The 26,706-nt window shown below is 40.0% G+C and overlaps 1 protein-coding gene across 1 annotated transcript in view; it reads right to left on the bottom strand.

Moving 5' to 3' along the window:
- NELL2 (neural EGFL like 2) overlaps positions 1 to 26,706 on the bottom strand; it is a 153,388-nt gene that overhangs the window by 14,633 nt on the left and 112,049 nt on the right. The window contains exon 16 of the mRNA XM_051613080.1: positions 4,114 to 4,254. Within this exon, the coding sequence (XP_051469040.1) occupies positions 4,114 to 4,254 (141 nt within the window). The remainder of the gene's footprint in view (positions 1 to 4,113; positions 4,255 to 26,706) is intronic.

Raw genomic sequence — 26,706 nt, 5'->3', positions numbered from 1 at the left:
TCATGTACTGGTTAAAAGACTGGATGTACTGTGAGATAAATTCAGACATCCTGACAAGCAGCTATTCCTCTGCCTTGCAGGTGCAGGGACATGGATGCTGAAGTGGCTATTTTGGACTTTGTCCATTCTTTGAGGCTGGGGAGCATTCTGATGCCTCCATCACTCACTGTCCTGGATTGTGGAAAATATTGTTCAAGTAGAGCCCTAGCCCTCTGTGTCATCAGGCAGCCTGCTCTACCATACAGAGAAGGAAGGGATTCTACCTCTGCAAGCAGGACAGCAGAGGCAGAAGAAGAATATAACAAGACGTCTCAGAACAGAAATTAAAACTTTGAGTTCACATACAGACAAACCTTTGCAACTAAAAAGATCCTTTTTTGAACTGGGCATTCTGGATTGATGTTTTCCAGTCATTTCATTTACACCTGTCTTACTTAAAGAATGTGGTACCTGCTGAGTGGGAAGGTATGTTGATCTCATATTATGTATCGACAACAGCTGGTACCTGCCAGATACTTTTGGTAAGTTCTAAGGGCAGCCCCTTAGGACTTAATTAGATGAGCTCTTCTTTGGATGTGGAGGTATGCAAATTGGCCAACAGCTGATGAGGTATAACCAGCACTTTTCTGCTACAAACCAATACAGCATTTCTCTTCAACTGATTTTGGAAGCTTTTAGACATTACGGGGAATGAATTCAAAGGAATCAGGATCTGACACAGAACTTCAGAGCAAATATTAGCTTGGCCTGAATGCTCTTATTTTAGGCTTTTGCCCTCAGTGGTTCCAGTTTTTTAATGCAATGAAGCTTGAGGCTGCAATACTATCTTAGCCAACTCTCTTTAATGAAACAGTAGATGAGAGACAGCCTTCAGAGCACCAATAACACTGTGTAAAGAAGCTATAAAGAAAAGCTGTAGGGGGGCATAGAGGAAGGTACCAGGTAATATGCCATGCTAAGTGCAATATTTACATGTATATAAAATTTAAGACTTCCCAAACCCATGCAGTTCTCCAAGACTAAGTGGCTAATCTTTCACCACTTTTCTGGAAAGAAGACAATGCATAGCATAATTTCATTTCCAAGGGAAAAAGCAGCAAGTGCCAGTAAGAGGTTGAAGCTCTGCAGCTGCATTTCCCATCATTTCACTTGGTAATTGTAATAGAGACCACAGGTCTACCCAGGAGCATAATGTGAAGCAAAACTAATAGCAAAGGAATCTCTCAGTCTTCCATTGCCTTTAGATACAATAAAACGGAATTATGAATTTCTGCATTCAAGTGTATTAGCCAAAGAAGCAGCAGTAGCCAAGGTCAATGTATGTATAAAACAGGCGATTCAGCAGCTATTATTTATTATCAAGCACTAACAATGCATAATGCTACCAAGCAGTTCAGCCCTAGATGGGAATTTTTAGTATGATGTCCAAATGGGAGCATTTAATGCAAAAGGGGTAGGTGTAGTTTTGGTATTCTGTTAAGGTAAGGTTTTGAAGGAAATGCTCCTGTGCCTCTGTGATCTTGACAGAGCTGTTTCTACCTGAATCATTAAAACTGGAGCCTTTGCTGAAGAAAACCAGCTTCTGACTAACATTGATCACATAAATGCTTTCTGTAGTACTGTCTGCATGTGTCCATGGGACACAGACACAGATTTGAGGGACACCATATAGAAAAGATTTGAACCCACACCTTCTTGGCTTTTAGAGGTTTACTCCACTGAAAGAGGTAACTACCTTCAAAGCAACTAAAACTCACAAGAGATAAGTCAAACTCAAGACTCTTGTTGCACTCCATTTAAACACTGCTTTGAAGTAGTCCTCTTAGAAAGCAAAATGGATGAGACCTCAAAAACACCTTCTAATCCCCATGAGGTTTAAAGCTTTTGTTGCCCTAAGAAATAAATCAAGGCAGGACCCGTTTCTCTTCAGTGTAATTCAGCATGGTTCCTTCTACAGTTCTGCAAGCTGTAGCACTTGCACAGGCCAGAAAGCTTCAGAGAACACTGGCCCTGGATGCAGCAAAAAGCTCATACAGCTGCAGATGGGAAGTGGAGAAATGAGATTTGAAATCTGAGATTAGTAGAGCCTGGAAACTGCTCCCCCATTACAGTGAGGGTCTAAAAGACTACCCAACAACAACTCAACCTAATTAGCTCTAACTAGAGGATACTGAAGAAGTGACAAAATAAACTTTAAAATTTTTTTTCTTTAAACCCAATACAGGAATCTCTCACAGTGGAAAGATCTGACAGCAAAGAAACCAATTGCTTTTGTACTGTTCAACTCCATACTGCATTGGTTTTATGCTGTCTCTTCAGACCTTTTTCAGGGTTTATATTCTGTCTGAGACGCAATGTCACAGGCTTCAATCCAATAAAATATGACGTAGTAAAACTAATAAAATATCTAATCTTCCTCCCCCTCTCCAGTTGCAACACATTCCAAAATTTGGAGCTGCAATCAATCAAATTGAAAGTGGTTTATTGTCAGCGACCATGGTTATCAGCAATGAAGTTTCCTGGTATCTGTAATTTAATTCTAATTACTTGTTATCCTCTGTGTACGTTTAATAAAGAGCTCCTGGTGCCTCATAGAAAAGGTCAAAATATTCTAATAATTGCCACTTCTGCTCACATGTAGCAATCCCCGTAGTTCTTTTTTCTTGGCTTTTCATTTGCCTAGAAATTGCTGCTTAATTGTTGCTTGTTTGTACACATCTTAACCGAGTCACTTTGTATCACTTAAATCTCTTGAGATACCACATGCCAAATCAGTGTCTTCAACCCACAAGACAAATGTTATATTGACATTGAAGATCAAACATGGGTTCTTGAGAATATTTCCATAAATGCTGGACTAGAGTTTTACCCATGCCACATGTGACAGAAGGGCAACACTGTAATCAGAGGGATCACAACTTCTTCTTTGCCCCTTCTTGTCCTAACACCTGGCCAGCTAGCACTGACATTTAGTTAGTTCTTGACAAAGAAAGCTTCACTTATGAAAGCAGTAGCTGACTTAAATTGCTGATTCCTCCTGGGAATCTAGACTTTGAGCTGCAGTGAAAATGTGTTGAAATAAAGTATTGATGATGGGGCTACCAGAAAGGTCATTCTTGCTCCTGGAGAACTGTCTGTGTGTCTGCCTTAGTGAAATTAATTCAATTGCTTCCCTTTGGGACCAATACAGCCCCACCAATGTGAGCTTAAACAGCAAGGTACGAGAGCTTATACTGTGTGAGCACTGAATATTTCAGCACTCAGAGACAGAAGGTTTCTCTCTTCTCCTAATTTTGCCCTAAGTAGCAAAACAGACTAGTTTGTTCTCTTATTTAAGAGCAGCAGCCTTCAATAACTTCAGAGCTGAATAACATTCCATACTAAGAGATCTGCATCTGAAAACAACTGTGTTCTTACTGAGCTGCTGTTCTCTCTAACATTCATAAAAAAAACAGGAAACCTTCCCATCTCCTTGTCCCCTGCACCTTGCTCCAACCCTAAGTCCACTGACCTTCCTGGTTTGTAAGGTTGTTCTTCAAACTGCAACGTCCTACTAGCAGTTAGCTTCTGCACAGGAGAAACACTCAGCATTAACCCAGGCGTGGGGAAGGGGTGTCAGGGTAGCAGAACCATTCTTTGCAATTGGGAAGTATTTTCATCACAGACTTTCAGTGTACATGGAATGATAGTGGAGAAACTGAGGTCTGGGCTGAGGCCTGTTTCTACATGTACAGAATCTGACATATAAACAGATTACAGCAGAGTGACAGATAACAGTGCATGCCCTCAGCCCATGGGAAATCACTTATGCAAGAACTGTGCACAGAGAAGATGTAGGGCCAGAGAGACTGTGTTTAAAGCATCATGCCTGACTACTTCACATCTTAGCAAATCCTAGACATGGCCACTAGGGCTCCACCCCTGTGTTTGGAATACTCATGCTTTATTTCTCTTGCCTTTTGTTTATGATGCTTATTTAGACTACGATTGCTTTGGGTCAAGGTTTAACTTTAATTGCCTAATATGCCTAAAAGCATATTTGACCAGTACAGAGATACTAGACAATACTGTAATGCAAATCAAATCACTACCCCACCATTTTTAGATACTGACCTTCACAGGATTCTCCACTTGGTGAAAACATCCCATTGTCATGGTAGCCATCTCTGCACTCACAGTGGTACCAACCAGGCAGGTTAATGCAGTTAGCACGGCTGTCGCACTGAACAAAGCCATCTGAGCATTCATCAATGTCTGTGCAGTGAGAACAGAAAAAGGAGAAAATTCACACAGAGGTAATTGCTATATTCATGATGGAAGAGCAAGGTCTCTGGTATTTCTGGTTTTCACACAACTATTTTGATTACTGACACTTGAATTTCCAGAATTATTTATCCAGAGGCAAAGTTTGGAATAATTTCCATAAAAGAACGTTTGCTAATGGTGTTGGCATTGATAACAAGGAGGGTTCTGCTAATCCTAATTTACTGCTTACATGTTAGCAACCCATTTTGTCACAACACATGGTAGGTAGGTAATGTGACATATGTGTAAGCTGCCCACAGAGTGAAGAAAGGTATTGGGTCCCAGTTCAAATAATATGATGTTAAGCCTTTGATGAGTGCAGGCTGCCTGACAAACAAAGTTTGCTTCTGAGGGCATATCAAAACATTAAATACTCACACTAGTCCTTGTTAATGCTCTTAGACATCAATTTTAGGTTAGTTGGGCTTCCCTACATTGTGGAGTTCCTGTTGACTTACACCAGCATAACTAACAGCACTCTCCTTTTTCACTAGCAAAAAGAGTGGCTGGGAGTCCAAACAAACACTTGGACAACTCATTATCCTCCTCCTGATAATTCCTTTGGGATGTGTTTTTCTTAAAAGAACGCTGACTAGATTCCACTAAACTCTACAGTAACAAGTCTCCATGGAATGGATTTCTGGATGCACTCGCTAGATCCAAAATCCACCAGACATGTTCTGCAGAGACCTGAACTCATGGACTCAGCAGAGATGCAGAGAACTTTGTGACATGTCCCTTTCCAGTGCTTTCAGTTATACAGTAAGCCATATTAAGGAGTAAGTCCCAGGATACAAGTGTTGTTAACAGTTAGGGAATACCAGGAGTATGGAGACATGCAGGGCTAAAAATGTGTCTTTCCTTACCATATGTATCACATTATCACTGTGTTTTAGACCAGAGGCAGCTTACATATTTGAGCAGCAAAGGTGATCAAGAGGTGCCTACAGAACTGGCATGGAGGGAGGCACAACATGCAGCAACTTTCTTGAGAAACAAAAGCTTTAAACCCCTCCAGGAGTTCCAGCAATGAGTAAACCCACAATGTACTGGTCATTCTGGCCAAAGTAGGAATTCAATCTTTCTTTAAAAGGTTGAATCTTTAAAAGTAAGAACTAAAATAACAAATTAAGACTCAAACTCTTAAAAGTACTTAAGCAGTTGATCTAGTGTCCTCCAGGATGAGGCTGTGAAGGAGAGGCATGGTGTGACCACTGAGGTATATGTTAAACACAACAAAATTCTGCCCACCAGTGGCTGTTACCTCTTGTTTATGTCATCCGTTATTTTCATAGAAGAAAGTGTAAAGTGGATAAGAAAATCAATTGTGAGCTGCAATATGAGCACAAATCTCTTTTCTGAGTATACTATTGGGTGCATAAAGATATACTCACTCTAGTCTCCTATGAAATCTATTCAAACACAAACTTTAAAAAAATGCCAAAGCCTCTTTATCCATTGAAAACCCTTTGTTCCACACTTGAAGGAACGAAAATTATTAGGTACAGTGGGACACCTGCATATCCTGTAAGGTATCACTCAGTCACCTACATTTGGTTTTGAACTGCGTTTTATTTCTACATGTGAGGGGGTAGGCGGGATGTTCTCTGGGTATTTTATTTACATGCCAAATAACATCTCTTTGGAAGCTCTTTGAAATAACTCTACAACCATATGATTAGTATATTGTTTTTAAAAGCTTTATAGTTACTTGATGAAATTTCATTGGAAGTTTTCATTATTACGTCTCAGTCTGATTTTCTACTGACAGTCTCTCTGACTGGGCAAGTCTGTTGGATATTACCAGTATTTATGATGATGAAAATTGGAATTAGAATAATAAAATGGGTTGGGTTGGAAAGGAACCCCCCTGCCATGGGCAGGGACACCTCTCACTAGACCAGGTTGCTCAAAGCCCCATCCAATCTGGCCTTGAACATTTTCGGGGGGAGCATCCACAACTTCCCTGGGCAACCTGTGCCAGTGCCTCACCACGCTCACACTAAAACTATCAGTACTCCTGATGGAATATGGCACAAGCATGTATTTTTTGCTGCATTGTGTACCATAAAGTAAGCCACAAGCCTCTGTTGGCTTGAAACATGGAATTTTAAACTCCACTATGAACTCCAGGATAATTGCCTAAGTTGTCCTGCTGCAGGATTGCGAAATGCCAGACCAACAACCTTCTGCTGTTCAGCATGCCTCTCTCTAAATTGGTATAAACTCTGGCCTTTTCCTTGTGAGCAGCCAGGAGCAGGTGGGACCTCAGAGGTGTTTGAGAGATCAGAGGAATAACAATGGGAATTGTGTTACTGTAGTGAGAAAAGGCTGGTTTGCTATCTGTGCCTTATCTATTCCTATTCACCCACATACCCCTAGATTGCTTAATAAAAAGGAAAGTAAGAAAGAACTACAATTTAGAACTTTCCTTACTACTGGGAAATATGCCCCCTGGGAGATAGCCTGCCTGGCAGAACAGAATCTATGTGGCAGTGCTAAACACTTGGGATCACCTGGTAAAGAAAGGATAACTTGGACTTGGCCAAAGCTACAAGCCCTAGAGAAACAACGAAGTATGCAACCTCAGAGGCTGAAAGAGAAGAGTTGTTGTTCAGACTTTACACATGAATCTTTACACTTTCTACTTAATAACATGCATTGAGACACTGGATGGCATATATATCTTCTTTGGGAAAGTGGAATGTATTTATTGGTGATGAGGTGGAGAAATTGAGTGTTATTTAGGTCAATTTACAGATATGAATTAAAGAAAGCGGGTGCTCCTCTCTTCAGAGCAATTTATTTGTGAATCTGTAAGGCTTATAATTATAAGGACAGTACTGCAGGCACAGGCTGAATGCATTCTGATAAACTCATGTACTGATTATTCAGGAAAAACAAGCCTTGAATGTCACGTCAGTATTGGTAAGCTGACAACAAAAGCAGCTTCTCTGTATTTTTTTGCAATCTAGCTGACAAACCTATATCACAAGTAATATTACTTGGGATGAAATGCTTTTACAGATGGCAATAAACAAAGAAATACTTTATCCTGGTTTTGTTACAGCTGCATGCAAAGTTGAGTGGAGTTCTGTAAGAAAGCCAACCATACAGGTGTGGACGAAAGCACAGCTGGTCTTTAAGAACTGTCCTATTGACAGGTTGTTAGCCTGAAACCATTGCATTGGAACCATTCTTGCACTCACGCTGAATTACTTCATTACTCCTTCCATAACTTTGCAGCAAACAAAAGAAATCCAAAACAATTCTCACCACTAACTTTTTAGGCAAATGAAATTTCACAATATGTTCCAGTAGGTTTCAGAATACAGATGTTCCTTATGCACATAATTTTGTTCTAAAACTTCCAGCTAATTCTGGTCATTAATTCTAGTAGGGACTTGCTCTCTCGTGGGACAAAATATAACTGTCACAACTGTTAAAACAAGAAAATGCAGCAGAAATGTGCTTTGCAGAGCCAAAACATTGATTTCATGGAAAATTTTCTTGACATTTGGATAAAAGGATTTCTATTTTCAAATGGACATAGCATGGCTCAGGAAGTGCTGCAAGAGTATCTATAACTAAAATTATCTTATTACTATGAGAAAAGCAGCCAGAAATAAATTTTTCTCTGTCCTATGGTGAAACATTTTTCGATGAATCATCTTGCAGCTGCTCAGTCAGAGGTGTGAGCTGACAAGAGAAGAAAAAGTGATTGAAGTTTTGCTTGGCCAGAAGCTATGATATATCAGTGGGCTATACGGAACATTAACAGCGCTAAAGTCCTGTTTCATGTTGTACTAGAAAGGCATAAAAAATGAAATATTACTCTATAGAAGGAAGTTACTGAAAGGCTTTATATTTTCACCTATGAAAAAATTAAACAAAATATGTAACTACAAGGAAAGGAGAGATGTATTTTTTTCAATAGCAGCAGATGACATTTTTAACAAATGGACAAAACAGGCATCTTCTTCTAAGTATGCAAGTTCAGCTCTTTACCTGGCTATAAGAAGCTATGGCAAAGCAGGGGCAGAAGAAGAAAGAAAAAAAAAAAGAAAAAAGGAAGAAATAATAAAAAAAAAAGCATCCCCACTCAGGAAATAAAATAGAGTCTCATATGTGTCATGGGCCAGAGCAAATGGCTTCATCCTGGCCCTGCTCCAGTTTATGGCTGAAATCCCATTGACTATCATGGAGGTGGCATTCTCTCTATTTTTCTATTTCCTTTTCAAATAAAAAGCACAATTGCACAAAACAAATCTCCCACCCCACTGATATGAGTGGCCAAGTTTGGAACAGTAAGTAACACAGAGACAGTGGCTGCAAGTAACCTTCACTCCAAGCTGGAGAGCAACAACTCAGCTGAAATGCAACACTTCAGGCCGCCTGCTCTGGCTGCACTTCACTGTGGCATTTGCATGGCAGAACTTTTGTGATTTTGGGTCTTGAAACACTGTGGCTGGAGACACACCTGTGACACTGAGGAATCCACAAAACAGCAGGAACACAGGGACTCTCTCTATCCTAAGTAACTCATGGATGCAATCATGGCAGCACTCTACATATCTCGTTGCCACAGAACAGGGTCACTGATCATTACTCACTTGTGTTGTACACAATTCGGTTTTCACAAATTCTCTTAATTTTTCTCTTATGCATTTCTCTTAAGCTGAAATCAGTCAGTCAGGTTAATTCCATGTTTTGTCACCCTTTTTTCAACTGAATAAAAACCTTTTTCTTTTGCTAACTGAAGCTTCAGTCTAATAAAGTAGAAACACAAAGGCATTCTGAAAGTAAGTACTGTATACACCTAGCTCCCCTTGACATGAAAAGAACTTACTCTTCCAAATCACCTTCTTCATACCATAGAATCACCCATTTCCTGAACTGTGTCAACAATTTCAACAATTACACCTCTTGCTCTTGGGGAGACTGAGAAAACTCTCCTCCTTGAAGAGTAAAATAAGATCATTAGTAAATTATCCACTGCTACACTAAGAAAAAAGGAAAGCTAGCTGTGTGATGAATATTATTAGAGAATTTCTATATAATAAAAGCTTTTGAAGATTGAAAGTGGTATAAAATTGCCAATTTGAAAGATAGCAGTACTCTTTCATCCAGCAATAGGACCAAGCTCTCTAATGTGGTCAAACTGCGCTCAACAAAGAACCATGGTCTGGGGGAAGAAAGGGGGGTTATACCATTTCATTTTACTCACGTCAAGACTGAAATATTAATAATCCAATCTTCCTCTCAGAAAAGCCTGTACGCCACCATCAAGCACAAAGTTACAGAGATACAAAGAACAACTTAGTCCTAAAAGCCTTTCTTTCATGAACTGTTTTATCCAGGTCAATAAAAACCAAAGCCCCAGTAGCCCTCTGCTGTCAAGAAGGCAACACCACAGACTGGCAGCTCTGAATACTTAGAATTTAGTTATTTCCATTCTGGAAGTTTTTCTGGGATGTATAATACATGGCACTCAGCTACGACTGCCAATTAATAGAGACTTCCAATTGCAATAAATGTGTCCCAGTGCTAATTTGGACTGGAAATATTTATAAAGACTAATGAGCAGCCAGCAGCTTCCATAAAATGTTCAGTCACTACTGTCTTAGGCTAAATCTGAGATCTCATTCCAAAGGCAACAGCCTTTCCAGCCTAATGCTAATCTCCAGAGTTACCCATGTCTCAGCCCCATACAGACTATAAGTGCAAACACTGAAAGTAAAATAATTTCAGAAAGAGATGACTGAAGAAGTGGTTTAAGGGACTACAAAGCTGTTTAAAAAGATAAATCTTCAGTGCTTCTTCTCATGAGTACATTTGGAACAATCAGACTCTGATGTCTTTGCACATGTCAATACATTTTCAAGGAAGTTACCTCTGGCTTGGATATAAAATACTATGTCCCAACTATTCAGACTTATGCTCAGATAACAGAAGGCCCAATAAAGATGATGTCTGAGTTATTGGATTTTAGTAAATACATATGCAAGAGTGGAAAGGCCTCATTCCGTAGGACAAAATGAAAGTTCACTGCACTGCCTAATTTATCCACTGTCAAAACTCAGTTTTCTGGAGTAGCTTTGAAAAGAGTTCATTATGTCAACTGCCAGTTCTGGAGTCCCATTTCTCCCATTTAAGAAGGGAAAAGGGTTTCTGTTGGTTTTCATGTGACAGCAGGTTTCTATTATGACGATACTTGAGAAGGACCCTGCTGCTCAATCAGATTTGAGATCTTATGCATAAACCAGGTCCCAGTAGAGAAATATAAGAGCCTGAAACTAGTTCAATACACTGGAGCTATCTTGTTAAAGCAAAGTATCAGCTTTTGGTATTTCCAGCCCACACTGCCATACACCACATGCATATAAATATCATACAGTGGAGTAATAAAAACAAGACTACAGAAGCTGAGACTGCTGAAATAATGCAGGAAGATATCACAGAATCAGAGATTCAGTTATGCCAGAAAACCACTGTTGTTTAGAATGACTTTAAAATCTTTTTTGTAGAGTCTGATCAGCTCCTTTCTTCTAAGGCTGCTGCTGATTCCCAAAGGAACTTTCTTCTTTGGTCAATAAAAATCCTAGAGCTTGATTTTTTTACATTTTCACTATGATTTTTTCAGCTTCTATTAACTCTTTAATGAAGTCATGAGTATTAGGACATGCTTTTCACTATATGGATTCTCACATCGAAGTTTTCATTAAACCATGGAATATTCTTCATTTTAACTGCATTTGCATTCCAACATTTCATTCAGTTACAGGTTTAAATCATGAAGGACCAGACCACAGCTGGCCAGTGGAGCATAACAAAGAGAAGTAATCCACAATTTTATGCTAGCATAACATAATTCCATGAGCAAAAGGGATTTCTTTATATAGCATTAGAAACATGAGTTATCTCAGATATAGCCTTCAGAGAAGAGAAAAGACCATGGCCTTTCCTCTTCTTTCCCCCCTGGTTAATGAATTAGGCCCATGTCAGAAAAACTGCATTTTGAGTGCCCTTACAGCTGTTGCTTCACTCTCTACACTTTCAAGATCTAGTAGAAATTCTAGCTGAATCATCTTAAAACCATAAACTGGCTTAACAGGAAAAAAAGCTGGGACTATCAATGTCACGTTAAAAACTGTTTCAACAGGTTGAGTCAGCGCTGCAGATATGTTCTTCACTAAATATTTCCAACTGTCACGTTGCACAAAAATGAGCCATTATTAAAAGAGGCCTTTTATTTTTATTTTTATTCTATCAAGAACATGATTGTGTTTTTTAAGGAGCTCTGTCCATGGAAAACTAATTTAGTCCAATTAATGAAAAGGAAGCAAAATGTGATTGAGCATATAATACAGAATTGTAGTTCATTAATTCTTCACGTACGTGATTTTCCAGACTCCTGATCCCCCATTGATTTCTGCACACCCCCATAGGTCCTGCTAAATGCCAGTAAAAAGAAAATCAGTCTTTTTTTTTATTTTGTGTGTGGCAGTACAGGTGCTCCAAAATTGAATAGAAAAGTTATGAAAGGGAATTTTCCACTGACTGCTTCATCATGCAGCCCTCCTAACAATTCTTTGTTGTCAAAAACCGATCAATCACAGACCCCACTGATAACTGAAACTATGACAGTCTCTCATTACACACCCAATATCATCAAAGGAGGTGACATTTGAAACAATTCAAGATGATAATTCAGAGGACCTAATTAGCCATGATGAACTATGCGCTTCCATGAATAGAGCAAAAAAAGAAAGGATATATTTTCAACAAAACTCTGTGAAACCAATCCACAATAGAAGGACTAATTAAGAGAGGTGTAGACGTTGAAGAAAGATGTGGTTTTGCTTTAACTTTGTCCATACTTCTCAGTACAGCTCTGGATCTTAACTGTAACATGTTTCTGTTTCCCTGTTAGTCCTGGCTTGAAAAAGAAGGGTAACTATTTTCATCAAAATAGCAAAAGCACTTTTATGCCTTGAAATATACTAGTAAAGCCATTTTAGTTACCTAACAGTGTTTGAAAGTTACATAGCTCCACCTGAAAAGCTTAGAAATAGGACTAACACACTAGTGTTACTCACTAAAGGTGTCAGTTGCTGGGTAAGAGTAACTGAGTCCTAAACAAAAGAGAACTAATTTATCTGAAAAGATAAGAGCTAGTCTGACCAGCTCTTATCTCTTCTCTAAAGAGTGGGAAGGAAAGCTTTACTGCACAGCATACTGATCTAAGATGCTGAGTTTCCTCAAGTGAGGAATCAAGTCAGTCCTAACCATGAGTTACAACTTTTACATATTTGAACCAAGGATGCAGCCAGTACATTCTCAGCTTAGTTTGGGTTCAGATTTGCAAAAAATTGTTTCAGATGAGCTCTGGTATGAATTACAGTAAATTTCCAGTAATTTATTTGAGACTATTTAAGAGAAACAAACAAAAGAACTCACAAAAGAAATTAAAAATTTGGCTAGGAATTATTTGACACTCTGACTTGAACTTGGTCTTCTGCTACTGTCTTCTAACCCTTTGGTCAGGGTACCCCACATATTGTATGTGCTTAAGGTCAAAACATTCTTACCTACATTTTCTTACCAATGACTTGTTACCATGACTCTCAGTCCATACACCAGTGACCATTAATTTAGATTGCTGCTTCTGAAGTGTAAAATCTTGTAGAGATTGTACAGAATTGCTGAAGCACAGAAAAGGGAAAAAAAAACCACAAACCCACACTATTCCTTTGCTTGAGCAACAAACATACCATTGGCATATATCTGCAGAGACTGCAGACTCCCTCATGTTGACAGCAAGAGGAAGGGCTCCTTAGGGATACAGGGCAATGATTGGCAGTGTTATAGATTTTAATTCCACTAACAGCTGAATGGCTCATAATTCATAAAAGAGAGAGCTTACAGTGAGTGATGAAGGTCATCCCTGTCTCCCTTATATAACAGAAGGAAATTCTATTATAATGCTGCCCAGCTGCACTATTCACATTCTATTTATAGCCCACTGTATTTCAAGAACCTAATTGAAATTTTAGTTTTCATGTTTATTAAAGGACGTTCTTTCCCATCACAAATAACACCTAAGTAGTAGATGCATTTTGATGGATTTAACAAATAACAAAAAAAGAAAAAAATCCTGTCTCCTCTAAGCTCCTTTGTAGCACTCTTCCCTGATTTATCTTTTCTTTTTTTTTTCTTTTGCCTTAAGCTGCTGCATATAGTATAGTAGTGTTGCAACAAGCTTTAGAAAATATAAAGAGAAGATAAGTACAAGTATGTGGCTCTTCAGCAGAGAAAAAAATAGCTAGTTATTTAAAACTAACAAGGACTCTGAGGGAAATATGTACCCAGGAAATAATGGGCACCCAGGAAACAGTGTCAGGCAAGGAAAATGAAGGGAGAAAAAGACATAGAAGGATGAAGTAGCAAAGCATCTTAAGCTGTAAAACAGAAAGGATGAGATAAGCAGGGTTCAAACCTAAATCCAGAATGCTCACCAAACTCTATATGGGCATGTTTTTGCTTAATTTCTGTCAAAGATTTACTTAGTGAATAAATATAAGTAAAAATGTAAATCAAAGTAAAACATTCCAAGCTTCTAAAGTCACCAACCCTGATCTTACTGCTCATTTTTGAGCTTATTTTTCATATCTGAGAAAAAAATCAGGTTATAACCGGTATTAGGGTGACCTTCCTTCCAGATGTTGAGGCCAAACAAAAAGCATCTCATCCCCAGAACCCTGGCCTTGTTGCAGATCTCATTTGTTTACTCTCACAGAAAATTTTTAAAGCTTTTTCTGCAATTTAATGAGCTAGCCTTTTTAGAATATGTCCTTTTTGAAAGTCGAAGGAAAAGTATTTTCTTAGGTTTTATGAATTGGCTGCATGTCCTGCTCAGAAAAAAATACAATATAAATCCCACCATGTCTTCTCTCAGATATTGACATATTTGAACTGAGGAGCAAGGGGAGCAGAAATGAGATGACCTCTATTTTATCTGGACTTTTGCCACTGCTTTCTTCTGTAAACCTTGTCACCTGCTCAACTTCCCCCATGTGCCTTGATTCTACACCTGTAAAACGGGGATAAAGTGCTTCTACCAGCTCTCCTTTTTTCCGTAGGTACCACACGGGATGATGCCAAGGCATAGTTTGGGGAACAGGAGCACACTGAGGAGCAGGAACTACAGAAAAGGCCAACACGTTTGGGTGGGAGATGGGGGGAAGAGCATTTGAGTTGAGGTGAAAGCTGCATCTGCTGCCTTTACTTCCCTGCCTGCTTTACCTGATAGCACAGACAGATCATAGAAGTCACAAGTACATTCACTGATAGCAATTGAAGCCTTGCATTTTTATTTTGTTTCCAAACAGATGTAGATGTAGACCATAAGTGCTGTTTTTTGTAAAAATGTAATAGTCTCCTGTGCAGTTCTGCTGCACTCTAAGGGTCTTTAATTTTTATGGATATTTGAAAGAATGGTTGAATAGAGCATCAGCACATGTCATTAACTTCATGCTATTACATATGTTCAGGGGAAGTATTTGAGGAAAGGGAGAGCCAATAAGCTATTCTGTACACCAGCGTATTGTATTTCAGATCTCTGCATACAAACAGCGTATCTATATCATATATGCCATGTTTGCAACCCATCTGCTGGGTCCGTTTTTCTGTAGCCTGAATTAGCAGTTAGAGTATCATTAAAATTCAGCATTCCTTGCAGGAAAGGCTTGTTCTCCAGGGGCTAGCTGAACACCTCTCCACAGTTTCTGAAACTGCCAATCATGGTTTCTTTTTCTGTTTTGAACTTCCTTGTAACAGTAAATATAAAGACTTGGCTTTTACTGGCACATAGGTAGCTAAAGTTTGCTGAAATTATTAACTATAAAGACAATTTAAATGAAAATAATTACTTATTTGCTAGATTTTTATTACGTGCAATATGCACTATTTTTTCTCTTCTCAGCAACAGTCCTTTCTGAGTCTAAAGTTACTCTTGGACTGTAAACATCACATGCCCAAGTTTCCCAAGTTTATTGATGACTGAAATCCTTCAAATCCTTCAAAATATCTTATTTTTTTCCTGAGGGGAAAAAAAAAATAATGAATGCAGATGTTCTTGGTGAAGAGTTTCAGCTGAAACTCTGTGCTAGAGTTTCTTGCTTTCTCTGATAAGGATCTTCCAAATTATTTTTGGCTGGGGGAGGACAAGTAAACTTTAGCCACTTTACACACTTTATACAAATTAATAGAGAGATCTCAGACAAGTCAAAGGGAACAGAGATGTGATGGTAGCCCGGACAACCTGCATCTGTAACCTAATTACTACCAGACTGTTTCTCAGACTCTACATAGGGTATGTAGTTTAGTGCTTTCCAAAATTATTAAGTTCCCAAATAAATCTAGGTTGTTCCTCATGCAGAATGTAATAATTTGTGAGCTTCTATAGAGTGGTTTGGGTTGGGAGGGACTTTTAAAGGTCATCTAGTCCAACACCCCTGCAGTGAGCAGGGGCATCTTCAACTAGATCAGGTTGTTCAGTGCTTCATCCAAGTCCAGAGTGACCTTGATCATTTCCAGGGCTGCAGTATCTATCACCTCTCTGGTCAACCTGTTCCAGTGTTTCACCACTCTCATTGAAATAAACTCTTCCTTACATCTAGACTGAATCTACACTCTTTTAGTTTAAAATCATTACCTCTTCTCCTATCACTACAGACCCTAATAGAAAGTTTGTTCCCATCTTTTTTTAGGCCCCTTTAAGTATTTAAAGGCCACAATAAGGTCTCCTCAGAACCTTCTCTTCTGCAGGCTGAATAGCCCCAACTCTCTCAGCTTATCTTCATAGGAGAGGTGCTCCAGCCCTCTGATCATCTTCATGGCCCTCCTCTGGACTTGCTCCAACAGCTCCACGCCCTTTGGCACCTACAGTCCCTGGGAGGAAAGCTGCTACTGCATCATGCCTTTCACACTTTGCTCTCTTCTCTGTCTTCACAGGACTCCAGCATTAAAGGAGATGCCAGTTAAAAGAGAGGTACAGTCAGGAGAGAGTTAAAGCCTTTGCCTCTACTTAGTTTCTGCCAGTGTTTGCTCTTGTCTGCCTGCCTATGTTCATAAGAGCAATTGAAGCCCAATTAAAAAAGTGGAGATTACAGTATTTGCCTCTGGGCTTCGCATTCTTTAAGATGTAATATATCAAATGCTTTGCTGTGACTTTAGACTTAGGCAAAGTCAATATATTTTTCTTGAACTCATTTAAATAGCTTAGAAAAATGCATCACACTTGAGGTCCTTATGGGCGTAAAGCCTCTTTTGAAATCAACCCTATCTTGACTTTTTTCAAACCAAGGTACACCTATTACTTCTAAAGGTACAATCATTGGTAGCAACTTGTTTTTTGGGGGCTTTTCTATACATGTTAAAGTGGGCAGCTATCCATCTAGAATACTAATTAGTCGTGAGGAAGGCAGATGCTTTATGAATAAAGCTATGAACGCATTGCATGTTCCAGTTCCCTCAGCTAGAAACTAGCTTAATAGGATTCCGCCTCGCCCAAGACCTGACTTCAGAAATACACTAAAGAGTGACCATTACAACAGCACATTTCATGGTCATTGGTTTCCTTAGGGAGGGTCAGGGATACCAAAATGTGCTTGACCATCAATGGCAAAGAGTAATTTTTGCATCTGTATAAAGGAATATTTTAGAATGAGTCATGGCAACTTGTTACTTCTCTTCCTTAATAGAAAAAAACAAGAGAACCTGGATCAGATGCAAAGGGAGCTTATTAAAAGCGTGTATGCTGAGAGAACTCTATCACTTGGTATCAGCTGAATGCAAGGCCCAGTTTTGGTGACATGAAAGACTGAGGAGATCAATTAGGAAAACAGTTATTTTTGTCAGGTTTGTCTAGAAACAAAAATAGATGAGAAGATGAGGGGGAAAAAATAAGAAAAGGACAAAACAGTGATTAATTTTTATTTACTCTAAGACAGTTCAAAAAGAAAATATGCTATACTTTAATAAAATACCACTGGCTGACTACAGAAGACCATAACTGAGGCAAATAAATTATTTCATCAGCAGAACTCTGCAGGACTTTCAGTACCAGCATTTCAGTAATACCCATACAGCTTCAAGCTGTGAGGTACAGAAAAATTCCCTCCTTCTGCTTGGTCTTGGGGAGCTGAAAATGCCCAAATATCAAGGCCATAATTTGCTTTCTTTCTTTGCCTCTTCCGTTTCACTAGACATATCATATGAACAATCCACCTGGTTAGAACCAAAGTTGTGAAGATGATGGCTCCTCATGATTTTAAGTAAAACATATCACAGGAGCTCAGGAAAAAAAAAATACAGGAACTAAAAGTTACTTTTGCTCTCTACTCTAGAGCAGCCAAACATGATTTTTCAAAGACTTTCTGGGAATTTCAGGTCTGACAATGCAAATTAGGCCTGTCTGGAACAGCAAGCCTCTGTTACTGAGGATATCTCTCCCTGTTAATCACCAGTCAGAAGCAGATACAATATATTGTGACCTAAGCAGTACATCACAAATCCATACTAAACCAAACAAAACCAAACAATACAGATGCATGTGAGTAGTGCAGAGGTCCAATTCCTAGAATTCTCAGGAAAAAGTTCTTAAAAACTATTTGTTTGAGTTTGAGGGAAACCAAAAGAACAACAACAACAAAAAAGGATACACTTGCCAGCTCCTGAAAGGACTTGGATTATATGATTCACTGCAGCAAAGCTCAGTATTTGAATCACTGCCCTAAAGTACTATTTGCGTATTTGAATCACTGCCCTTAAGTACTATTTGCGTACAGTAACTCAAGACGTAAAACTCTTGTCAATCATGACTGATACACTGATATGGCTTTGTAAGGAAATAACTCATATAGTCAATTCCCGCTAACTTCTCCTTAAGTCACCAAAGAAATTAAGCAAAGAAAGATGCTCAGTGACAGGACTGCAAAACACAAATTATGTATTCTAAAATTTATCATTGATTCTGTATCAATGCATTGAAAAATTATCACTGTGACATATTAGTCTTTTTAAGTAGAATTCACTGTTCTGTATAAAAAAGACATAGAAGTTGATGTTATAGGATGTTTCCCATAATTTGTCCATCATTTCACTATCTGTTTTTCCTAAAGAAAGGTGTAGAGCAAGATGTGTCATCACTAAGCACACTAGTTATATCCATTACCTCGATAAACCAAGGCTAGCTCAAACAACACTGTTCTTGCCTCTGAAATCAGTAACCAAAATGCAAAACAACCATATTTGAGCTGGCCAAAACCGCTCATTACCCAGCCTGTGCAAGCTGGGTAGTGACTTGATAAAAGAAAGATGCAGGTTATAAAGAAAGATGTTTCAGCACCCTCAGTGAAATCATTACATTATTTTTAGCAGCTGCGTCCTGTCTCTTTCTACTGAAATGGAAGTTACAGAAAATATTAATTAAATGCAGGTGCATGCAGCAATTCTGGAGTGTTTTCAAGTCACTCTGTGACTCTATCTAAAATTGAGCTATGGTTGCAAAGGCCAGATTTCCCAATCCAGCATGCTACATACCAAAATTTCCAAGGGGAGCACTTGGAATGACTTAAACAGGAAAAATGGTAGTGACATCCTAGGGCTATGCTGTGCATGCATCCAAGTCCAGTGACAAGCTCAGCATGTCCACTCCAGCATCTCTCCTTACTCACCTCCTCCAGCAGCCAGGGCTCTGGGATACACTGGGACCTGTCACTGCAGCCCCAGCACAACCCCACGATGCAACCCTGGCCTCAACTGCTTGCAAACAACCATTTGCCTTCTTTGGGTTCTGTCTTGGATGACTTCTACTAATTTTTTTTTTTGCTTGCAACAGGGAAAAGTTTAGAATAGCCTACAAACTTTGAAAATTACTTACGTTGAAATGCCAGACTCTAGTGACTCCAAAAGGCCTGACTTTCAGAACATGATGAATTCTGACTGCACACTGGGATCTATTAAAATGTTTTAAGACACATATTATGCTCAAGTATTATATGTTTGTAAAAAAATTATCAGGACTCTATAGACTAAATCAATATTTTCTTATTTCTGTGAATTGAAGTCAAACCTTTAATAGAATTAAAACACTTCCTGCAAAAAGTATCCTCTAACTTCTGTCACAAACCTGGAAGCCTCCTCAGAAATAGGAGCCTGAATTCTCAGGACATCAGAATTCAAGCAAGCCAGGTGACCTATGAAAACTAATGAATGATGGGAGGGATCCCTTCCTGCTACAGCTATTGCTTTGGACAGTCTCTGCCTGTGCTGCCTTCATGCTCACTCCACTTTCCTCTTGCTCTCTTCTTTTGCCTCCTCTTTCATTAAAAAGCTCAGCAATTCCTCAAGGATTTCAGAAAATGAAATTATTAACCCTAACAGGTTTTCTGCTCAAGGAGTTTGCAAGCTACGCTTGTTTATCCCAGCAAGCAACCAACTTCCCCTGCTCCCACTACAAGCTGCTGAAGGGCACTGCTCTTACCTGAGGTTTGTGCAGGACCTTGCATACTTGTATCACAAATTAGAACATTCTAGTATTATTGTTGTAAATCCTATCCCAATGATCAGTGATTTAAATTTTCACTGAAAAATAAAACTAAGCAAGTGACAGATTTCTGAGTAGCTGGGAAAGTTTTGACTGTGATACTTTCATAGCTTACAGAGAGTTTTCATTAGACTGGGGCCAAGAATTTTTAAGTATTCTGCACTGGAAGTCATTCCAGTTCTGAAAGAATTGGTTCAATGTTCTATGGGCTTCAAATGCTATTGGTGTCACAGCTTTAGCCTCAGAGCCTTCAGAGACTTCCTGGCCACAAACTGCCTGTGATTCTTCTAGGTCAATACAAGAGGTCAAGAGCTTAAACGGAAGCACTTTTCTTGTGATGCTAAAAGTACTAAAATACTTCATTTTTGCAAAATCAGCAGAGTTAACAAGCTTTCTGGTTACTTTGACAAAGACTTCTATTCCAATATCAGTAAAATTATTGCAGAATTGTCATGGTTGGAAAAGACCTCTAAGATGACTGCATCCAACCATCAAACCCCCTCCCTCTGTGGAGGGGGAAAAAAAAAAAAAAAAAAAAAAAATGCCCACTAGAGCATGTTCTGAAGTGCCTCATCTACACAGTTTTTAAATACCTCCAAGAATGGTGATTCCACCACCTTCCTGGGCAGCCTGTTCCAGTAAAGAAATTTTTCCTAACCTCCCCTGACCCTCTAGTTCTACCATTATTGACATAAGAGGCCAACACCCACCATGCTACAACCTCCTTTCAGGTAGTTGTAGAGAGCAATTAGGTCTCCCCTTAGCCTCCTCCTAGCTAAACAACCCCAATTCCTTCAGCCTCTCCTCATAGGACTTCTTCTCCAATGTTCCTAATTACCAGGGTATCAAAAGTAAAAGATCTTCAAAAGCTTTCTTTGGAACAGGAATAGTAATAGTCTTCAGTAATCTGAAGCATGCTATACTATGGCCAGTGCACAGGAACAAATCCATTTGGATTTGCTGGAAAGAGCAACAATCATGCATGTTACTTATTTAGCTTATATAGAAAGTGGCACAAAACTTTAAAAAGATCTGGTCTATATCAATTGTTTACCTGCTAGGCATGTCACGGTGAATACCTTCTCTCTTGGAAGTGCCTGACTAGCAGTAAGTAGTTGATTCTACTTCTTATGTTTCTGAGAGAGACATGGCTTCTGCTGACACCCCAGAAGCACCCATTTGGAAGCAAAAAAGTAGAAATAAGCATTACTACATGCTTAATTACACAGGGCTTCATTTCTCTTCACAAAAGCTGCATTGAGTTTAGGGATCTGCCATAGCCTTTGCACCTGGCAGCTGAAAAGAGTTACAGCTGTGCCCATCAACACAAACAACCTTCTGGTGCTAATCCACCAGAACTGGGAAAGCCACTTTCAGTTCCGAGTGAACGGGTTTGCCCCGAAACCGTGTTTCAATCTCAGGATTTTATCAGAAGACTTCTACCTCTCCCATCAGAAACAGGCTGTCTGCTTCCTGCTCAGCAGTGCCTTACCTGTCACTACCTTTGCTCCTTTCTGCTCTGTTGAAAGGCTTGGAGGAGCTGTTAGTCCCATCACATGGAATAGTACATCTCCCCAGCAAACATGGGCACCAAGGAAACAAGCCAGATCTTTGCTACACAGTAAACATCCTTATGAAAAATGTAGGGGATGCTCTGGACACCAAGGAAACAGGCCAGATCTTTCCTACATAGTAGACATCGTTATGAAAAATGCAGGGGATGCTCTGGACACCAACAATACCAGATATTTCAGCTCTGGTTTATTCTTGCTCTTGGTCAATGGCCTGTTCTAAAACGTGAGCCTGGCTTCATAGACAGGACCTAAGCATGGACAGCATTATCCCCCTCAGGCTTTGGCAGGAATATAGCGATACTGATCAAGTGTGTGGGGATGAGTTTTGTAAAGGGCATGGAAAGCAGTGAGGTACTCCATGCCTTCTTCACCTTGGTCTTTATTGGTAAGATTTACCTTTAGTAGTTACAGGTCACCAAGACCAGTAGGAAAGTCTGAAGGAAGAAACCTTTACCCTTGGTGGATAGGGATCAATATCTAAATAAACTGGAAAAAACACAGGTCGATCAAACCTGATGGGATATACCCAGGAGTGCTGAGGGAGCTGGCTGTTGTCATTGCAAGGCCTACCTCAATTATCTTTGAAAGGTCATGGTGACTGAGAGAAGCTCCTGAGAACTGGAAGAAAGCAAATGTGCCTCCTATTTTTGATAAGGGCAAGGATCCAGGGAGCTACAGATCAGTCAGCCTCACCTCCATCCCTGGGAAGCTGGTGGTATCTTCCTGAATACCATTTTCAAACATATTAAGGACAATTTATGAAGAGGAGGTCATGCCTGACCAACCTGATAGCCTTCTAAAATAAGATTGGTGAATAGGAGAAGAGCAGAGGGTGTAGTTTATTTTGATTTTAGTAGAGTTTTTGATGCTTCCATAACATATTCAGACACGATCATAATAGAATCATATCATAGAATGGTTTGGGTTGGAAGGGACCTTAGAGATCATCTAGATCCAACTCCCCTGCACAGGCAGGGACGGCTCTTACTAGACCAGGTTGCTCAAAGCCCCACCCAACGTGGTCTTGAACAGTTCCAGGGAGGAGGCATCTACAACCTCCCTGGGCAACCTGTTCCAGTGTCTCACCACCCTCACAGGAAATAATTTTTTCCTCATGTCTAACCTAAATCTACCCTCTTCCAGCTTAAAACCATTACCCTTCTGTGACATTCACGGTGCTTGTCTCAAACAATCCAAGAGATAGTGTACTCAGACACTTATAGTGCCTGGTGTTTGTCCCCATACATCCAAAAGATAAGCAGTGTTTAACAAAGAGATGTCTCCCATCAAACTGGAACCAGTTTTACTCAACTGACAACTCCAAGACCCCTTTGATGTGGCAAATGCCAAAGGGGAACTGGAGAGTTTGGTGTGGGAAGTGCTGAGATTGCAGACAAAAGAGGCACACAACTGGTGCCACAGCTGGCACTGAGCAAGGACATCCAGTGATAACCAGGCCTTGAATTAATCAAGAGGCTCAGAGAGTGTTTTCATGTAAATCACCAACCTGGCAGAAAAGACTTAAAGTCTATACAAATAACTGGACCAAAGAAATGCAGGAGGTGATACAGAATTTTCACTACAAATGTGGAACAGTGACTGGGTAACCGCTGTGGCATACCCCAGGAATTAACTGTATAAAGGAGAAAAGCACCAGTCTCAAGCCACCGGCTAAGATCGGGCCACCACCCCGCTTCTACTATGCAAACAACTGGGATGTAGCTGGAGCTCTGGGTGGTGACTTTCCTTTAACTCTCTGTTTCCTTTCCTCATCTTTCTCTTTGGTAGTTTAGGTTTAATTATCGCATCTATTATTAGCTTATGACAAAAATATAGTTATAACTCTTACCAGCTGATCTGCACCTAAATAAAATCTTATTTGTGCACCAAATATTGTATTATCTTTGTTTTGCCCTGGTAGGATCGCAAAGAATCTCCACATATCTGACTATCGGATCGTGACACACTCGTCCTGTCACTACACACCCTGGTACAAAGTCCCTGCACAGCTTTCCTGGACCCCCCTTCAGGCACTGGAAGGCCGCTCTAAGGTCTCCTTAGAGCTCTTCCCTTCCCTTCCCTTCCCTTCCCTTCCCTTCCCTTCCCTTCCCTTCCCTTCCCTTCCCTTCCCTTCCCTTCCCTTCCCTTCCCTTCCCTTCCCTTCCCTTCTCTCCAGACTGATAAGCTCCAACTCTCTTAGCCTGTCTTCGTAGGAGAGGTGCTCCAGCCCCCTGATCATCTTCATGGTTCTTCTCTGAACTCGCTCCAAGAGCTCTAAGTCTTTCCTGTGTTGGAGGCTCCAGAACTGGACACAATACTCCAAGTGGGATCTCACTAGTTCAGAGTAGAGAGGCAGAATCACCTCCCTCAATCTGCTGGCCATGCTTCTTTTGATGCAGCCCAGGATATGTTTGGTTTTCTGGGCTGCAAGCGCACATTGCTGGCTCATGTTGAGCTTTTCATCAACTAACACACCCAGGTCTTTCTCCTCAAGGCTGTTCTCAATTCTTTGTATCTTAAAGATACAAATTGCAGGATAAGTACCAGTGAGGGGGATTGAAAACTTGTTGAATGGCTGGGCTCAGAGGGCTGTGATGGATCATAAAGCACCCAGTTGGAGGCAAGTTGCTTAGCAGTGTATCCCTGGGCAAATAGGGGTACTGGGCTAGTACCGTTTAACATCTGGACTATATGGCAGAGCACACTCTCAGCACATTTGCAGGTGATACAAAATTTGGAGGAAAGGTTGCAACAGCAGGTAGTTGTGCTGCCTTACAGAGGGACGTCAACAGGCTGGAGAAATGGGCCAGTGGGAATGTCATTACATTCAGAGGGAAATGTAAAATCCTACAGCTATTAAGGAACAATCCCAGGCACTAGTAGAGGTTGGGGACCAACCAGTGGGAAAGCAGCTTTGCAGAAAATGGTCTGGAGGTCCTAGTGCACACCAAGGTGAATATGAGACAGTAATGTGTCCTTGCAGCTAAGAAGGCCAACAGCCTCCTGGGCTGCATTAGGAAGAGCACTGCCAGCAGATCAAAGGAGGTGACCCTTACCCTCTATTTCATACTGTTGAGATCATCACATAAAGGGTTCTGGGTCGAGTGTTGTGCTCCCCAGTACTAGGCATACATGGAACAAATCCTGTGCGGTGCCGTAAAATGATTAAGGGCCCAGAATGTGTGTCATACGAGGAGAGGCTGATAGAGCTGAGATGTTCAGCCTGAAAATGAAAAGACTGAGGGGGATCTTAGCGATGTGTACAAAAACCTCATGGTGTTGGGGGAAGACAGACACTGCAGTCATGCTCACAAAAGGGACTAGGTTGGAAACTGCATTTGAATGTAATAATGTTTTGGTGTTTTTTTTTTTACTGTGGAGGTGACTGAACACTAATTGGTTGCATAGAAAGTTTGTGGAGTCTCCAACCCTGAAAACTCCAAATCCAACTGGACACAGTCCTGTTGACCAGCTCTATACCCTGGGAGATTAGACAAGATGATCTCCAGAGGTCCCTTCTAATGTTATCCTTCCTATGATTCTGTGAAATTTTTTAAATAGAGTTATTAAACCACCTTTCACAGAAGTAAACAGTAAGAACTAGTGCTTATACTTTCTAGGTTATTGCTGGGTATGAATTCAGTCTCCTGTTAATTAATTCTTAGGTTCAGCAGCTGCTGACAATTTCTATATAACTATGTGTTTTATTTTAAGTTAAAAATGCAAAGATTCTTCAATAAGCAGTTTTTAAACATATGCAGCATAAACAGAAATAAGTAACATGCAATTTAAAAATAGATTTCCCATCTCCATCAATCCTCCTCCCTCCTTGTATGTGATTGCAACTAAAGATGTCACCTAGAAAAGATTACATCACCTCGGAGATAAAGTGACTGTTCAAAAAGGGAAGCTTCCAGCATACATTATTTGTAGTCTGAATGTCTTGAATAATTTCAAACCTAACAAGAAGTACCTTTAGAAAACTGTTGTGTTCACTGGGAGTGAATATGTAATGTCTGAAGCTCAAGTTTTCTTTCATGGCTGTATACAGCACCATTTTTCTGACAATGTAGTCTCAGAAGGAAGCAACTTTTACTCTTTATTGACTTCCATTTGCCACCCTCACAGTATTTCAGACTCTATGTTTCAAAGCCACATGCAAGTAGATTACGATCCTGCTCTTGAACATTGATTTCCCAATGAGGTGACTGGACCTGTACCCCTGTGGCTGATCTCTAGCCATTACTCAATTCAACAGTAAGAAGGAGATGGAGGTCCAGTGGAGTTCCACCAGGACAGAAGGGCTTTTCCTTGCAAAGCTGACCTATGGAACAGGTTTGGGGCCGGCAAACTAGCTCCAAACCATAAAAACAGTATCACTATCTATGTCAGGTCACTACCATACTAACCTTACGTTAAATATTGAGATCAGATATTCAGAAAAGCAGCACATCTGGTTCAAGTCTCTGCCTGCCCTCATGTATGTTTCCTGAAGGGCAGGAAGGACAGGACAGTTAGGCCAGCAGTCTGGCTGCTTTCAAAGGACACTTGAGGCTAAATCCACTCAAGCTAACTTAAGTTTGCTTAAGGTGCCTGAACTTTCTGAATTGGGAGTGGCTTCTCTGAAGAAGAAGAGAGGCGAGACAGGGGCAACCCAGAAAAGCCAATAAGATCTTTCTTTGATAGTGGCTATTAATAATGACCATAAAAGGAGACTAAAGCAAAAATGCCTCTAGTCTACACATTTCAAATAGCAGGATAAAGCTGAAAAAGCTGAATGTGGGCCTTGAAACTATACATGTTTATTTGATAACAGTAGAATGCTGCAAGGAGCATGTAAGACAAATATTACTAAAACAAAGTAACAGTTTTAATGCTTGAGCATTATCTTAGCACTAAATGTACTCCAAGCAAAACCACAACAATGTTACATTGAAGAGACCTTGGTATCCTGTGCCACATTATTTGAAGTTTGTGAAACAGTGATGAACACTTGGAAACTTGCCCTTTTGACATTTTTCTACAACTAGATGAACAATCAGGATACTGATTTTCACACAGCATCCCTCTTGTGTTCTGTGGTAATATCTGCTGAAACACAGAAGAATGAAAACAATCCCATTTCTCGCCTCTCAAATGAACTGGATAATACAGAATTCAGATCAGTCTGTTTTTCATTAAATTGGACATGTTTACAAGTCAGATAAAAGCAATACT

Source organism: Apus apus, chromosome 1 (genome assembly GCF_020740795.1).
Source record: "Apus apus isolate bApuApu2 chromosome 1, bApuApu2.pri.cur, whole genome shotgun sequence".
Taxonomy (NCBI): Eukaryota; Metazoa; Chordata; class Aves; order Apodiformes; family Apodidae; genus Apus; species Apus apus.
This window is presented reverse-complemented; position numbering and strand designations above follow the sequence as displayed.